Source organism: Cajanus cajan, chromosome 3, assembly GCF_000230855.2.
Source record: "Cajanus cajan strain Asha chromosome 3, NIPB_CcT2T_4, whole genome shotgun sequence".
Taxonomy (NCBI): domain Eukaryota; kingdom Viridiplantae; phylum Streptophyta; class Magnoliopsida; order Fabales; family Fabaceae; genus Cajanus; species Cajanus cajan.
Window position 1 is genome coordinate 7,770,182 of NC_138519.1, and position 17,719 is coordinate 7,787,900.

The following is a 17,719-nucleotide window of genomic DNA, read 5'->3' on the forward strand; positions in this document are numbered from 1 at the left end:
TCTTAGGGCTTATCATGTTGACGATTGTCATACATTTGTCAGGATTTGCTTCAATTCCCCTGACCGAAAGCATGAAGCCGAGGAACTTTCCTCCGGACACTCCAAACACGCATTTCTCCGGATTGAGCCTCATATCGTACTTGCGCAACTGTTGGAAAATTTCCAAAAGATCCATTGCATGCCGATCAACGTTTCTGGATTTTACAACCATGTCATCCACATATACCTCCATATTCTTGCCTATTTGATGTTGAAACACTTTATTCATCAACCTTTGGTACGTTGCCCCTGCATTTTTCAACCCAAACGGCATTACCCGATAGCAATAATTGGCCGAATCGGTTATGAAGGCTGTCTTTTCCTCGTCGCGGACATGCATGGGAATTTGGTTGTATCCCGAGTAAGCATCAAGAAAAGTCAACATCTCATGTCCTGAGGCTCCATCAACTAATCAATCTATGTTTGGAAGTGGATAGGCATCCTTAGGGCATGCCTTGTTGAGACTTGTGTAATCAGTGCACATTCTCCACTTTCCATTCGACTTTTTCACCATCACCACATTTGCCAGCCAAGTGGTGTAATGGACCTCCCGAATGAATCCGGCCTCAAGCAACTTGGCAACCTCCGTTTCAACTGCGAGTTTTCTTTCGGTCCCCATTTTTCTTTTACGCTGCGCGATTGGTTTTGCCTCGGCACATACTGATAACTTATGACACATGATTTTTGGGTCTACACCCGGCAGGTCAGAAGGTGTCCATGCAAAGAGATCTTTATTCTCCTTTATAACTTTACATAGGGCCGAGCGATCATTTTCGGAGATTTCGGCACCGATGTACGTAACCTGCTCAGGGTATGAACCTATCTGGAACTGCACTTTTGACTCAATCGGCTCCACCCTTTCTTCATTATTCATTCTAGGATCAAGATCCCATATGGCTTCGTCTACAGTTGCCGAAGCGTTCACAACATGAATTCTGTTTGACTTGGATTTTCTTTCTTCCAACGGCAAAACTCGCAAATTAGCATAATAACATTCTCTCGCTGCCTTCTGATCAGCATGAATTGTGATTACTTTTCCTTGGTCGGATGGAAACTTCATCGCCAAATGTGGTGTTAAAACGATAGCTCCCAATGCATTCAAAGACGGTCTGCCGAGGAGGATATTATATGAGGTACTTGCATCCACCACAATATATTTTACCTGAACTTCTCTGCTTTCCTGTTCGTCAAAACAAAAGCGTGTGAAGAGTTTAATGTAACCCTTGGTACTGACCCTCTCTCCTGCAAAACCAACCAACGGATCGTCATAGGGAAGCAATTCTTTTTCAGAAATGCCCAACTGCTTGAATGTGTTCCAATATATGATATCTGCCGAACTGCCCTGATCAATCAATGTTTTCTTGACGATGCAATTGTGAATTTCTACACTGATGACCATCGGATCGTCTTGCTCTGGGTCAATGCCTTTGAAGTCAGCATCAGTGAAGGTTATTGCTGGCAATCGCCGAGATGACTGTCTATGAACAGTGTTGACCGATCGGATAGCTCGGAGATGTCTCTTTTGGGCCGAAGAAGTTGTGCCCCCGCCCGCAAAGCCACCAGCAATAGTATTGATAACCCTCCTATGCGAAGGTGCCGAGTCATCTTTTCTTTCGCGCGACCTGCTTCTTTCACGTCGAACTCTATCAGAGGTTTTATCAGAACGGTCTTGCCTGTGCCGATCTTGATACCTGGGTTGATATGAACGATTCTGGGATGAACCTGATCGGTCCACAAAGTTATGCAGTTTTCCTTGCTTAATCAAGTCTTCAATCTTATCTTTAAGGGCCGCACATTCATCAGTTGAGTGTCCACGATTCCGATGATACCGACAAGATTTGCTAGTATCTGCCCGTGGTGGAGTGGAAGCCCTCTTCGGAATTGTCAATACTTCAGACGCCAAAGCCTGTTCGAGGACCGCCGCGCGGTTGGCATAAGCGGAGTGTACTGAGTATACTTCAGACCCCGGATAGGCCGCTCCCGAAGGGATATTTCTTTGCCTCGCCCCCTGTATGATGGTTCTACCGGTTTTTCGGATTTAGTGGACTGCTCGGCTCGGGCCTGATTTCTGAATTCTGCCAACTCCTCCATCTGCATGTACTTATCAGCCCTCCTACGTAAGTCGTTCATGTCCGAAGGAGGCTTTTTACAGATGCTGTTGACGAATGGGCCTGGTTTCAAAGCTGTTGTAAGATGATGTAGCGCCACAGCTGGGTTGAGATCTCTGATTTCCAAAGTAGCCTTGTTGAACCGATCCATAAACGCCCGAAGAGACTCCTTTTTGTCCTGTCTAAGACTAACCAGAGATAAAGATGTTAGACTATGAGGGCGACTCGTCGCAAATTGGATAGTGAACTGTGATGACAATGTGTTGAAGGAATCTATTGAATTGGGTGGGAGACGAGTGAACCAGCTGAGAGCTCTGCCTTTGAGGGACGTAGGAAAGATCCGACACAACGCAGCGTCATCGGTCGTACTCAGAGTTACCTGTGTCAGAAAAACATCTAAATGTTCATCAGGATCAGTGGTACCATCATATTTGTCAATAGGTAAAGCCTTCCAATTATCCATTAAAGGGAGTTGCATAATGGAGGGAGTAAACGGATGTCGGTGTGATCCGACAGTGGTTATATCTGCAGGACGACCCACAGTAGGTAAGGCCGAAGGGAACCTCTCAGGGGCTACTGCTGAAGCATGAGGAACCGATGTATGGACCGCGTGAGATTGATACGACCCTTGAGTTTGTGTGTTGGTGATATGAGTAGGCTTCCATGTTGTATCCTGACTTTTCAATGCTTCATTCTCAGCCCTGAAGGCCGAAAGCTCTCTTGCATCCTTCTCTCTTTGTTGTTTCATTAATTCCATTTCTTGTTTCAGCAAACGCACTGTTTCAGAGAGATCGGTTTCATCCACCACTTCCACATGCTCCTCAATGGGACGATCTTGCGTGTTTGTTCTCCTAGTTATCGGCATCGTTCTTCTCAACAAACTTCCAACCAACTTCGTTCGGCCCCACGGTGGGCGCCAAATGTACCTGTATAAGGATACACCAAATACTCTTCCTGTGTTCTGAAGGCCGAACGAACGCTCCAATCCGATATGAGTGAAAGGGTTTGTACCTGCAAAAGGCACTCCAACGCTCAAGTCAGCACGGGCACAGAAATCTAGGGTAATTCATGAACAGTGACGTTACCTTTTGACCTGAGCTATTTATACTGACGATCGTGGGCCCTGGACCTTATGGGCCCTGTAAAAACTTACCGTATCAGGTAATACTTCTTAATCAGCTAATTAACCTTTAATGGTTTATTAAAGATAATTAATAGAGATATGCCGAACCAGGTGGCCGATTGACAATCGGCCACCTGATTCGGTCCCTCGGTAACCGATAAGAGGGTGGCTAAACACCCCTACCCGTACATTTATTTTATCAAAATTGAAGTTTAACTTTAGGTAAATGATTTTTAATGAAATTTACATTAAATATAAATGTATATTGTCAAGTTAGCTTCAATTCTGATTAGAAAATGATACTAGTTGTACATTAAAAAAGTATACTCCCTCTAAATCTATGTAAATAAAAATAATTAATTTTACATAGATTAAAAATTTCATTAAATATATTTAATTTTATAATTTTACATAAAATATACATTATATTCATGATAGATAATCTGTTTCATTTATTATCATAAATATATTTTTAGATTAAGAATATTAAATAAGATTAATTTGATTGAAATTTATTTATATGTTAGTAAAATTTTTTTAGAACATTTTATATATATATATATATAGATTGAGAAGTACTTATAGACGAAGCTTTCTCCGACCAAGAATGTAATGAGATGTGCAGAGCAATTAAAAGACAGGACAATTTAATACTGTAATCGTGATAAGGGGAAGTCCAAATTCCAAAGTATGCTCTCAACCGTCAACATGTGTTACAATTACTATCCCAATTTATTACACGACCACGATAACGATAGAATAGAACCGCCACAAAAGTAAAGAGAATGTTGATAAGAATGGACATTTTTAATGAAATAAAAGTAAAGTCCTGAAGAGTATTGGACCATCCATACGTTTGGGCCTTCGTGTGTGTGGCTGAGGAGTTGGCCCAGTGGGCCGTCCTCTATCAAAGATCCACAACTGCACCGTATGCAGTTTCTTAAAACTGTAGAGGAACCGGATCAAGCTGATATAGTAAAAGAAAAATAGCTTATAGCTGTGTAGCATGTTGATTTCATTTCTCTATACCTTGATGAAGGCCCAGGCCCTCTCAGCCGAGGTAATGCAGTTATTTTATTTTTATTTTTATAAATTTATTAAATAAATAAAAATATACAATTATGAATATTGTATTTCCTTATAATATTGTCTTACACTGTCCTATAATTTTTTTATTATATTTTTATTCATTAAATAATATTATATTAAGTTTGTGTCTATATATATATGTGTGTATAAATAAAAATATACAATTATGAATATTGTATCTGTGTGTGTCTTATACTGTGTGTGCATGTGCGTGTACATGTGTATGCGTGTGTGTGCGTGTGTGCACGTGCACGCGCGTTTAGGCAGAATATTATTATTTTTACTATTTTTTACATAAACTTATAAGTAATACGCCCATTTTTTATTTTTTTTTATTTGCATCTTACTTTTTTTAATATATTGTTGCGTGTACAACTAATTAGAGAAAAAAAATAGTTGTAGAAAAAAAAAAAAGAGAAAATGATATTATAAGTTTTTTTTTTTTGTACAATAAGGCAGCTTTCCAGATTTTGTATTGAACGTATGGCGTAGCTAGGATCTTCAAATCATTAACAACTAGCAACTTATTAGTGTCGATGAATATATGTCTATTAAAGTACAATTTCATGACAATATTTACTTTATCAAGATGTTATCTAGAATGAAATATATATTTTTTTTACTCCAAAGAAGATATACTTGCATTAATAAAGAAGACGATAAAGGGTAAAGGGTATCCAATTCTTACAAGTCATAGATAATAACAATACGTTAAATCCTGTTCCCTGTCAAAACAAAACACTATTTTAGATAATAGCAGTAATTAAATTCTCTCCCCTATCAGAACAAACTTCCTCTGATACCATCTAAACTTGCAGAAAATATGTTTGTCAACATGTAATAAAAATTGTACTTTGCCCTCTATAATTGTGATAACATGTCATACTTGTTGAATTCACATGCACTACACCAAAATTAGTTTTTTGTGGCAATTAACTTATTATTTAGCGGTCATATAAATGACCATAATTTTTTTACCGGCATTTAATTAATGGCTGGTGTATCCAGTGTCGGTAATACTATTACTGGCATTTATATAAAATGCCGGTAAAGATCTACTAAATTGTCGGAAAAACTTATTTTTTTAGTGGCAATTCTAGTAGCCATTTTAAAGGCTATTAAAAGTTATTTTTTTCAATTGTCTCCTTTACTTTAAATAATTTATTCCTATAATTTCATTTTCTAAATTCATAACTTATATACTTTTTTATCTCTACTCGATATGAGATTTGTAAGATGAGAGTTGTCTTTTATTTATATATTTTTTAATTTATTTTTTAATTATGTTATCTTTTAAACGATGTAAGATTTATAAGGTCAAAGTTGGTCTCTAATTGTTTTATAGCACTATTGAAGTTGGTAACAATGAGTGATTTGATACCAATTTAGAATAGTGAATTAGGAGTCAACCCTATAAAATGAACCTGTAAGGTGATAGTTATTACTCACTTATATACTATTTAATTATCTTATCTCTAATCAATGTGGGACTTAAGTTTTTTCTAAATAATTGTCGCTAATAGTAAACTTTAGTGTAATATAAATATATTTTTAGTGGCTATTATATATTAGCCATTAATATTTTTACATATGGTGACAATTAAATTATTGTCATTAAATAATTGTCATTAAAAATAAATTTTGTTGTAGTGTTGTTACCATTAATTATGCACAATCTAGGATTGTTACACTATTGAGTAAAAGTATAATCGACAGACTTTTGGAACATATGAAACCATGACCAAGAATAAAATAAGATGTCTTTTGTGAGTTTATCTTTGTCAAACTACCTTTAAACACACGAAAATTCCTATACTTCCAAATACACAAACTTGTTGCATACTAGACCACACGCTAGATTTCCCTCCTCCACTTTTGAATAGATAGGCCCTGGAATGAAATTGAAATGTTGTTCCAAGTCTTGGGGAAGGGGCAAGGGGCAATTTAACCCAGAAAGCCATTGTTTCCATATGTTGTCCACTAGAGGACAAGCACAAGAGATATGCAAGGAGGATTTAGCAACATAATAATAGAAAGAATAGATGGTTTGTTGAGGTCGTAGTAAAATATTTCTCTTTAATAAATTCTCAATAATTGGTATAGCACTATGCAACAACCTCCATTTAAAAATAATGACCTTTGGGGTATTAGGAGAGTCCAAATTTGTGTAAATTTTTTATCCACTTAACTTCCTATAGTTGTTCAAGGTGGATAGACCTATAAGTTGATCTGACTGTGAAAGCCCTTAATTGATCTGCCAACCACTTCCATGTATCCAATTGATCTTGTTGAAGTGTTGCATTTGAAAGTATTTTCTGTAGAGATTGTAACTGCCTTGTCTCCCATTCAAATCAATTCATACACCATCAAGCTCTCAAACCTAGCTGTCATCATTCCAACCACCCATGTTAGCGACTGTATCCAATTGTTGTTCTAAATTTAAGAAGAGCCTAAGATAAGCCATTGCTAAACACTTATTTCCATTCCAATTATTAAGCCAAAATCTAGTTCGTGATCCATCCCCAATCTTCCATCTAACTAGTTTATCAAACCATTTCTCTTCATTATCACCTTCGCAAACCTTTAAAAGATCACGCCACCAAATAGAAACCTTATTAGAGGCATTCCCTAAGTAGACATTGTAGTCACCACCGTGTTTTGAAACTAACACCCTACCCCACAGTGAGTCTGGTTAATGGAAGAGATTCCATCTCCACTTCGCCAAAAGGGTTGCATTGAACACAATATTTTTAACCCCCAAGCCTCCTTGTGCCTTTGGTCGAGTTATTTTGTCCCAACTAATCCATGATATCTTTGCTTGACCTATTCTATACAACCTCATAAAAGTTTTCTTTGAATAAAAGTTGATTATCTTCTAACCAAATTTGGCATTTTGAAGAAGGATAAGTAATAAAGTGGCACCAAGGTTAGAACTAAATTGATCAAGCATATTGTACCAACTACCGATAATGTTTTGTTATTCCATTTTGATAACTTCTTAAATTTCTGAATAATAGGCTTCCAAGTCTCCCCTTTTTTAGGTTTGCTCCAATAGGTAGACCTAGGTAAGTAAAAGGAAATTGACACAATTTGCAATTCAAGAGATGTGCATAACTCTCCAATGAGTTTCTTTCCAAACCAATCACACCAAGGCTACTTTTAGAAAAATTAACTTTTTATCTAGATATCACTTCAAAGCACCTAAGAATGCTTTTTATAGCAATTACCTTGTCAAGGCTTGCCTCCTCCATGAATATTGTGTCATTTCCATATCAAAGAAAATTGATGTCTACTTGATATTTACCCACCTTGGCACCTTTGAACAAATTTTTGTGGCCTGTCGCTCTCGTCATTCTTTACAAACCTTTTGCAACAATATTTAAAAGGAAAGGAGCCAGTGGGTCCCCTTACTTTAAGCCTCTCCCCATCTTGAATTATTCTGTTGGACTTACATTAATAAGAATATAAACATGAGATAATTTGAGACATACCTTCATCCATTCATTCCATTTACTATTAAATCTCAACCTTTGAAGCATATGTATGAGAAAATTCCAACAAACTAAGTCATAAGCCTTTTCAAAATCTACCTTGAAAAAACCGCTGTGTTTATTCCATCTCCTTGTTTCATCAATAGCTTCATTAAGCACCATCACATCATGTAAGAGACTTCTCCCTTCCAAGAATGCACTCTATTTATCACCAATAACAGAGGGTAAGACCTTCAATCTGTTTGCAAGAATTTTAGACAAAATTCTATACATGTAGTTCACCAAGGAAATAGGCCTATAGTCACCCAAGTGTTGTGGATCGTCCTTCTTTAGGATAAGAGTAATAAAAGTTGAATTAGTACCTCTCGATAATGTACCATTGACATTAAATTCCTTCACAATTATGATTATATCCCTCCTCATAGAATGCTTTTAGAAATTTGAAACTAAAATCATTTGGTCCATGACTCTTAAAGCTACCATAATCTCATAATACTTGTTTAATCTCCTCTTTCTCCATGTTGAAAATGAGAAAGATATTTTGTATGTGAAAAATATGCTTAAACCCTTCATGTTGAAAATGAGAAAGTTATTGTATTTCGAATGAAATATTATTGAGTTGACAAACTCAACTCTTATTTATACATATGAAAAATATATAGAATAAGTAGTGATAGATAAAAATAATTATATACAGCCATAATATTAATTTTTTATCGTTTAAAATTTTAAATCTTGAGAGTAATTAAATTAGGAATGTATGTTTGCAATTAGTACTTTCGACTTTTTATTGATGGCATATTTGACCAATTCTAATAGGTGCATAGTGAATCTACGAGAAATTAAAACCTCCAACCACACCTTATCACCAGTTAGAAAGGACACGTTTCTAACCTTATAACATTGAGTCGACTCGTTGTTCACAATCCACATAAAGAATTTCTAGCATTTTAACTATGTCTAGATTTGGAAAATTTTAGATATGATGAAAAATATCTTCTGACTCAAAACTCATATAATGGTGCAAAAGACGAAACAAAATGTGGAGACGCAGTAAATATATATTTTTAATTAATTATTGTTATTGTTATTTTATTTTTATTTTATTTATCTTTGCTAGACAATCTATTTGGTTATTATTAATGAGATTTTTCCTCTTAATTATAAATTTTTTTCATGTACAAAAATAATTACTTTAAAGAAATGCTATTTCGTTTAGTGGGGAGACGTAGTAACATTTGCCAAGGCGGATTAGTTACTTGTTTTTAATTACTTTAAAGAATAATAAGTATATTTTTCTTTATATGTTTTTCGTTTATCAAATGGTTGCTATTTTATTTAGATTCTTTAATTTTTTTCTTTAATAAATACAATAGTTAAAATAAAATTCCTTATAAGTTCATATCTCTGTTTATATTTAATTTTAGATAATTAATAATTATTTTTTAAGTAAAAAATTAGAGACCAACATAAAAAAATCCTTTATATATATATATATATATATATATATATATATATATATATATATATATATATATATATATATATATAAGCAAAAATATCATACGATTTTAATGACTAATTAAAAATTTTCATTCAAAGTCTTTCAATTGCTTAAGAGGGTTTTCTCAATGATTTTTATCATATTTATAATCCTTTTTTATTCAAAGAATATTTAAGTTTTATTGATTTCATGTAATTAAGTGAATCTAATTAAACAGTTTTTATATCTTGAATCAATTTAAAAAGAATTCAAAATTGTATCCCAAAATTAAAATGATAATTATTTCAAAAAGCTGGCTATAGACAACATTAACTCAAGCTTGATAAACTAAAGAAATGTGGGAAACATGTTTTACACCACATCGCAACAGAATTTTGTATTACACATGATAGGAACATATAATTTTGGAGTAGTATAAGACTTTGTAACTTCTTTCTTATTTTTCAACATTTTTATATTTGTGTTTGACACCCCTAATGCCTCCTTAATACATTTCTTTTAGCTGATAAAAATAAAAAATAAAAACTCAAGCTTGATACTTTTATTTAATGTAACAACATACTCTCTCTTTGTTTTTTTATTTTTATTTTTATGTCTAGTTGAAATTTATTAGAAAACATAAAATTTGGTGGTTTATGTTATATTTAGATGAGTTTCACACTCTATTAAATGACTTTCTTTTTCTTTTAATTTTATAATAAATGTTAAGAAAAATATGTTGCTATCACTTCTGATCGATAATTAACACACCAAATTAATTTTTTTTAAGAGATAAATGATTAAAACAATTTTTAATATAAAAATAAGAGAAAAATGAAATTAATTTTTTTTAAGAGATAAACGATTAAAACAATTTTTAATATAAAAATAAGAGAAAAATGAAATTAATTTTTTTTAAGAGATAAACGATTAAAACAATTTTTAGTATAAAAATAAGAGAAAAATGTTTTTTAGTTCCACTTATTGTGTAAGATCTTTTTGTTATCAACAAATCAAAATTAATCCAGGTAATTTTAACCAATAGAGTATGTTTCTTTTTAATGCTATCGAACCTAAAAGTTTAGAGGTGATATGAATTATGAAGCCAAAAAAGAGCAACGAGACAAATAGGGAGAAACCCAATAATAAAGTAGATAACTATATAAGTGCGACTCATACAAGGAAATAACAACTCAACAGAATTAAAAGCTATCCAATACAATCTCTCGTACAAGAGGGCTATATATAAGTGGAGCCCTCGGTCTTATTCTCAATATTATTAAGGATACCCTCATAGTAGTGTGAGTAGCCTGCGTCCGTGACTTCCTCTTCAAACCTTGATACTGCATGTAATTAAGTGTAACCAACAAATGAATTAAGATACTTAATCAACACATTTAAATCAAACCAACTAACTATATCTATGTCACTAATAATGATAATCATATGTATAAAAAAATCCACAATATATGAAACAAGGATTAATTTGATGTTTTAACTCAATATATCAATATTATCATATGTATACTTATATTATGAGATAAATAAAATTTAAAACTTAAATTAAGGTATATTTTAAGGTATACATTTTAAAATATATAATTTTATTATAAATACAATACAATATTATTCAAGATATTATTAATTAATTTTTTTTAATTATTAATATACATAATTATTCTAAAAATTTATACTTTCTAAAAGAATGGAGAAAGAATTGAGAGTAGTTAAAACATTATTTGAACTCGTCTTAAAATTTATATCAGATGTAATTTTAATTAAGATTTGAACGTATCCTCATTTCTAATTTGCATAGTGAGATGAGGTAGTCATATGATGAATTAATCTGAGTTCACAAACCTAGAGATGAACTAAAGCCATGCATATAGGTTCATGATGTTGTGAAATCATATAATCATGTGTGTCAACTAAATAAGATATATGTAGAGATGAATTAAAATTATAGAGGATTATGGTTGAATTTAGGGTTTAGATAGTTACGTAGCGCAGTTGGTGTTGGTGCTGATCTTGTAGGGGATTCTGACGCCACATTTGCCTGGGAGTGAAGCTGCGTTGTTGGCATTGAAGCCAGAAATGGCGCTGGCGGCTTGCTTCAAGCAGTTGCAGGCAGCCTGGCGGTCTGCGGTGGTCTTGGCGGCGGCGTTGAGGCTCCTGACTCCGCTGCAGCATGCCGGCGGCGGGCTTCCACCCCGTTGAAGGTAGCCTATGCACGGAGCTAAGGATCCCGTCACTTGCCCGCACGTGATGGCAGCACGTGCCATGGGTGCACTCACCACAACCATGCACAGCACTGCAACCACGCACGCAACCTTCATGCTTGCCATGGAATAACAAAGGGTGTGTTTGGTGTGTCTATGTGTATGTGTGTGTTCGGAATTGTTTGCTTGGTGAGTATGAGTGATGCAGGTGTAGGGTTTATATAGAAGGGAAGAGAGGATGCCTTCTATTTTTTTTTAATTTTTTTTTATATATTAAAATTAATAAGATTTCATTATGTTATTTTACATGATAGAAGAGAGTTAATGATTGGAGTGTCAAAGTTCTTCTCTCTCTCTGATTAGTAAAACACCCTTTTATGTGTTGTTATTGGATTATTATTACTTTTTTTTTTTTTTTTTTCATTTTTCATGACACCTTTGCAATGTTTTGAATTAAAAACAATATATAATAGATTTAAAATCATGTTAACTTTGAGAAAAGAGTAGTGTAGTATGTATTTGGAAGTGAAGTGATAGAAAGTCTTGTGGTAGTTAGTTGGCAGTTGTGTTGAATTGAATGCAGGAAACAAGATGTTTCATCGTTTGTACACCTGGCAGAGTACCATAAATTTGATGGACATCCCCATTATGAAGGTACTATTATTTGCTTTAGTTGACAAAGACAACGCAAGTTCACAAAACCACCACTTGCTGCATCTCTTCCGTACCACCCCTATCATGCACCCACTTGCTACATATCAAATTTCCACTTTGCTAAGTGCTAATTAAAACTCCCTTCCCAGTTACTGGTTGTGCTTCTATGTTTATTCATCCTTCCCACTAGTATAATTAACACGTGCTTTATATGAAAATTTCGCTTTTTTATAATACTAATTTCTAAAAATATTAAATTATTTTTTACTTACTTTTATCAAAGATCATAAAAATATGTAATTTTCTCTCTCACTTTTTAAATTTTCTTCAATTGACATGTATTATTTTGTTGATATTGGTATATAAGTTTTGATATAAAATCATATTCCTCTCATAAAAACCGGTAAATCATCATTTTACATTATAAGCTCAATAAAATTAATTAATATAAATATATTTATTCATATAATTCAATTAAAAATATCTTATAATAAAAATTGGTTTAAGAATCTCTAAATTTAACACTAAATCTTGATCTTAGTTTAAATATTTAAATATAATTAGAGATATCCTTTATTTTTTAGTGTCTGAAAAAGTTCTGTCTACTTATAAAAAATAAATTGCAGTTAGAAATATTATTAATTTAACTTTTACCCTCTTGCTCCTTTTGTGACTTTTCAATTTTCTTCCTCATGCCTCCATTTCTTGCTTAATTAATTTCCTTGGAAACAGAAGAGGTAAACTTATCTCTACAACTCATCCTCATTTGGGGGAGGGTGTTCCCTTTATTGTTCACTCATCATCGTTGGGAAAGTGAAATACTAATATCAACAAATGGATTCCAAACGTTTAACAAATATAGAGTTTACAAAGGTAACGGTTAAGGATATAATATATTGGATTTTTTTCATTCAAAATCATATTAAAGTTATATGAGAATTATATTCATAATATATATATATATATATATATATATATATATATATATATATTATTGTAAGACATTTATATAAATTACACAGATCAATATAAATAGTTATATTAATTAATTTTATTGAGTTTATAAAATAAATCACAATATACTAATTTTATTTTTTTTATTTATCATTAAACTTTTTATGGTAGAGATGAAGATACTACTTGATGGAAACCTACTTCACAATAATCCCTTTGAAAAGGATAAATCCAATAAGAGTGAAGGTTGATAAAGTTGATTTGAGGGGTTGTAGGGTACTTATCTTTATTTTGTAAGATACCTTACCTTTGGGGATCTAACCTACCTTAAAAGACTCTTATTATTGTTATACATTTTTCTTACTTGTAACTCATTTTAATATAGTGACATGTATTAGGATATTTTTGGCCTTGAATTTTGGGTCAAGTAGTGTAAGTAATTTTGTTCTTGTATTACTTGAGGGTGTTATTAGTATATTAGGAGATGTGTAATTAGCTAAGTTTTGTTAAACTTATTTGGGATTGGATGACTTAAACTTCTTTTTACCTCATTTGGATTGGACATCCACTTGCTTATGTAAGATGTCTAATCCAAGTCAAACTTGTCATAATCTAAGTAACAAATTAAGTCACATGACTTTGATAATGATATCTCAACAACTTGTTGAAAGTAATAATTAATTTAATAGTTATAATGATTAGATTAGGTAGTTAGAATTAACTTAAACTAACTAAACTAGTTTATTCTTAAGCTAAGATTAACTTAGTTTGTTCCATAAGCTTCTAGACAATTAATTAGACTTTTAGAAATTTAATTGAGTTCGTTAGTTTAAGTACAAAATAATTAACCATTGTTACACTTAATCATGATTAGTCTAACTTACATCATATATAAACCAACTAAACTATATATATTGTAGCTTTGACTCATTTTATGCCAGTTTTGAGTATTATTGGGAATTGATGAAATTTTCTCTCTCAAAGCTTATTTCTTTCTTTGAAATTCTTCATTTTCTCTTAACCTCTCTTGAGTATGGTGCGAAATTGAAGTGACTTATCACTATTCCAGAGTGTGGGTTCACCTAAGGGAGATCCCTCCTTCTCTTATGTATTATAAATGACTTTTAACATCAACGGAAGCCATTGAAGAAACTTGAAGGAGAAGTTACATCAATCTAGAGGTGAGAAATTGAAGAGACTTATTACTCTTCAAGAGTGTGGGTTCACCTAAGAGAGATCTTACCTTCTCTTATGTATTAGAAATGACTTCTAACATCAATGAAAGTCATTGAAAAAGCTTGAAGGAGAAGTTACACCAATATAGTCTTTTTTAAAGTTTTCATCACTACTTCACATTAAAGTTTATACATACACCAATACAAATGAAATTAGTAAATGACAATTAAAGAGTTTAAGAGGTGTGAGAAAACATCTATTTCTCAAATTCTCCTCTTGATGGCAACACTAGGAGAACTGAAGGATGTGCTTCTCCTTGGAATTGCCTAGGCCGGATCTTCTTCAAAGGAGACTTGAAATCCAAATGAAAGAACACTTGAAGGATGAGAATTGCACGGAAGAACTAGGCCTAAGCCTTGAGGGAAGCATCCAAGCACAAAGGATCAAGTGATTGTTCACTTCAAAGAGAAGGAACAATGGTGAACTCCTAAAACTAGAGAGAATTCACGGTGACTTTGAGGGAGAAACTTGGCTCAATGGCTCTCAAATTTTTGAATATTCAAAGTGAATACAAAAATGTGAAGGGAGGACTTAAGTATGCACGGAAATGAAGCACATAGGCACCTAAACCAAAGCTACACAAATTGGCGCCTAAAGTTTGAATTCAAATTTGAAATTTGAATTCAAACTTTGGTGCACATGTGTAAGTCCGAAAATTTAGGTACCAAGGTGCATTTAGGTATGATTTGAGAGTCATTTAGGGTTAATTTGAGTGTCACATGTTCAACCACCAATGGTGCAAAACATGTGACTCAAATGTAACTTAAATGGCTTCCAAATTAAACCTAGTTTAACCTAATTAGCATACTTTAGTATTCCTTGTATTTTCCTATTCTAATGACCTAATTACATTGGTCAAACAATTACAATGGAAAGGAAAAATTACAAGAATGAAAATGAGCCCAATATTGGGTACCAAAAGCCCAAAGGCCCATGAAGCCCAGAACTAGGCCCAACTAGCCTAAAACCTAAAATGCTATTCTATGTGGTCCAAAATACAAGACCAAAATATATGATACCTATACTAACATGATGTATACAAAACATATGAAATTAGTTATAACAAAATATGGCCCATGAAAAGTTCAACTTGGGCCTTCCCAGGCCCATCAGCCCCATTGGGCCCTGACTGGCCCAAACCTTCATGTCTAGCCAACTCCTCTTGGATCTTTGAGTGTGTCACCTCTTGCATTCCCAAGTATGATTCCATCATCCCCTCCCTCTTGAAAAGGATTTGTCCTCAAATCTAGAGGATGCATGGAAGAAACATTAGCACCTACATGTAAAACATGCAAGGAATAAGAAGTGACATGGTAAGAAAAAAGATCATGTTTCCTAAGAGGAGTCCTACTTTCTAACCTAACAAAGAAAGATAAAATATTATACTCTCTAGAAATAGGCTCCTCTCCTAAGCATAACCTAGAAGTAAAACTTAAAAATGTGAGAACACTATGACTAAGACAATGGAAAGATTGATTTTTAAACACTACTATATCTTGCCTAAAGTACCCTAAATGGTAACCTAGGCTTTTCCTAAAAAATAAAGAAAAAACTACTAGAAAACATCCTAAACAATTTTGGATTTGATTGTTTGCTAGATACTTATAATCATATAAACTATATTTGTCTTGTAGGGAAGGAATCATATTAAGTTCAAAAGAATAAGATCTTCCTATAGAAGCAAACATAGAATATAGATTATTACAAGTTGTATCTACCAAACAATGTAAACCAAAAATTGGGTGCTTTATTAAGACCACAAAAATACTTTCTCCCTTGTGCACCTCCAAGGAAGTAGTATAAGGAGTAAAACTAAAAATAGTCCTCTCCTTCTTCACTATATCCCGAAGTTGAGAATTCTTTGTTTGAAATTCATTTTGTTCCTCATTCTCAACTTTAAGATTAGTGGCAACATTAGGATAAGAGTCAAAACTTTTATGAATAAAGAGAGTTCTTTGCAAGGCTTGTTTGGTAATAAAATAACTCTCATTGTTCACAAATGTTTTAGTGGAGTCCCCTTCATCCACACTCTTTCCTTCTTTCCTTTCTTTATTTCTTTTTCTTTTCATTTGCTTTTGATCCTCAAACACTTGGGATGGTGTTAAAGGATTAAAAATAATTTCCTTATCTTTATGAATGAAGGTTATTTTGTTAGTGAGGCCATCATGTATAGTGTGTTTATCAAATTGCCATGGCCTACCAAGCAAAATATGACAAGCTTCCATAGGGATCACATCACATAAAACTTTGTCTTTATAGTCCCCTATAGAAAACTTGACCTTCACTTGTTGATTTACCTCCAATTCCTCACCTTCATTGAGCCAATGAAGTTTATAAGGATGAGGGTGAGGAATAGTGGTAAGGGCTAACTTGTTAACCAACCTTGTACTACAACAATTATAGCATGATCCACTATCAACAATAAGAGAACAATTTCTTTTGGAAACTAAACATCTTGTGTGAAAGATGTTCTCTCTTTGTGATAGTGAAGTGGGACAAGGTTGACTTCCAAGAAGCCTTTTGATCAAAAGAAGATCACCATCAACAGGATATAGCTTTTCACTTGGATGATCTTCCTCACTAGTCTCACTATCACTTGAAGTGGTAGAACTAGATTCATCATGACTGCTATAAATGTCTTGTCCTCTCAAAATCATAACCTTTTTAGTTGGACATTGAGAAGCTATATGGCCTTTCCCAAGATATTTAAAACATTTGATGTCACTAGTTTTACTACTAGAAGTGACAACATTTTTATTTTTATCATTTTCTTTTTTTATTTCTTTTTCTTGACCCTTACTAGAGTTTGTAGAAGAGTCATGTTGACCCTCCCTCTTGTAGTCATTCTTGATATATGAGCTAGATTGAGTTTTACCTTTAAAAGAACTTTTCCTCAAATTTTGTTGTTCCACCCTTATACAAAGTTGGACCAAATCATCAAGGTCCCTATAAGGGAGTAACTCAACTCTATCTCTAATATCAAAATTTAGACCACTCAAAAACCTAGCAATGGTCAATCTTTCTTCCTCCCTTATCCCAGCCCTCATGAGATACAACTCCATTTTTTGTCTATATTCCTCTACACTCATGTTCTTTTGTTGGAGTCTTTGGAGCTTATCCATAAGCTCCCTACTATAATAAGAAGGAATGTGCCTTCTTCTCATAGCACTCCTCAATTCATTCCAATAAGTGATGGGAGGATCATTGTGAAGTCTTCTCTCTCTTTCCAAGGATGTCCACCAATACATGGCTTGTCCTTGAAAAGCTAGGGTGGCCAAAGGAACTCTTTTTTCCTCACCTACTTGATGACAAGTGAAGATTTG

The 17,719-nt window shown here is 33.4% G+C and overlaps 2 protein-coding genes across 2 annotated transcripts; both read right to left on the minus strand.

Moving 5' to 3' along the window:
- Window positions 1-451: 451 nt before the first annotated feature.
- On the minus strand, window positions 452-3,012 carry LOC145956007 (uncharacterized). The gene is made up of 2 exons (XM_083071562.1): window positions 2,040-3,012; window positions 452-1,986 (listed from the first exon to the last, which is right to left on the minus strand). The coding sequence occupies exons 1-2, from the start codon at window positions 3,010-3,012 to the stop codon at window positions 452-454; spliced, it is 2,508 nt and encodes an 835-aa protein (XP_082927688.1).
- A 7,449-nt stretch (window positions 3,013-10,461) lies between these two features.
- Window positions 10,462-11,758, minus strand: LOC109814140 (non-specific lipid-transfer protein 1). The gene is made up of 2 exons (XM_020378495.2): window positions 11,335-11,758; window positions 10,462-10,676 (listed from the first exon to the last, which is right to left on the minus strand). Exons 1-2 carry the CDS (start codon window positions 11,676-11,678, stop codon window positions 10,664-10,666), a joined length of 357 nt encoding a protein of 118 aa, XP_020234084.1. The 5' UTR covers window positions 11,679-11,758; the 3' UTR covers window positions 10,462-10,663.
- Between the last annotated feature and the right edge of the window lie 5,961 nt (window positions 11,759-17,719).

What these genes read in the sequence shown, in the direction of transcription:
- LOC109814140 (XM_020378495.2), bottom strand. Translation starts at nt 11,678, where the DNA reads ATGGCAAGCATGAAGGTTGCGTGCGTGGTTGCAGTGCTGTGCATGGTT.
- LOC145956007 (XM_083071562.1), bottom strand. Translation starts at nt 3,012, where the DNA reads ATGCCGATAACTAGGAGAACAAACACGCAAGATCGTCCCATTGAGGAG. An exon ending in ACCATCATACAGGGGGCGAG is followed by an intron (nt 1,987 to 2,039) that starts GCAAAGAAATAT and finishes AAGTATACTCAG; the next exon opens with TACACTCCGCTTATGCCAAC.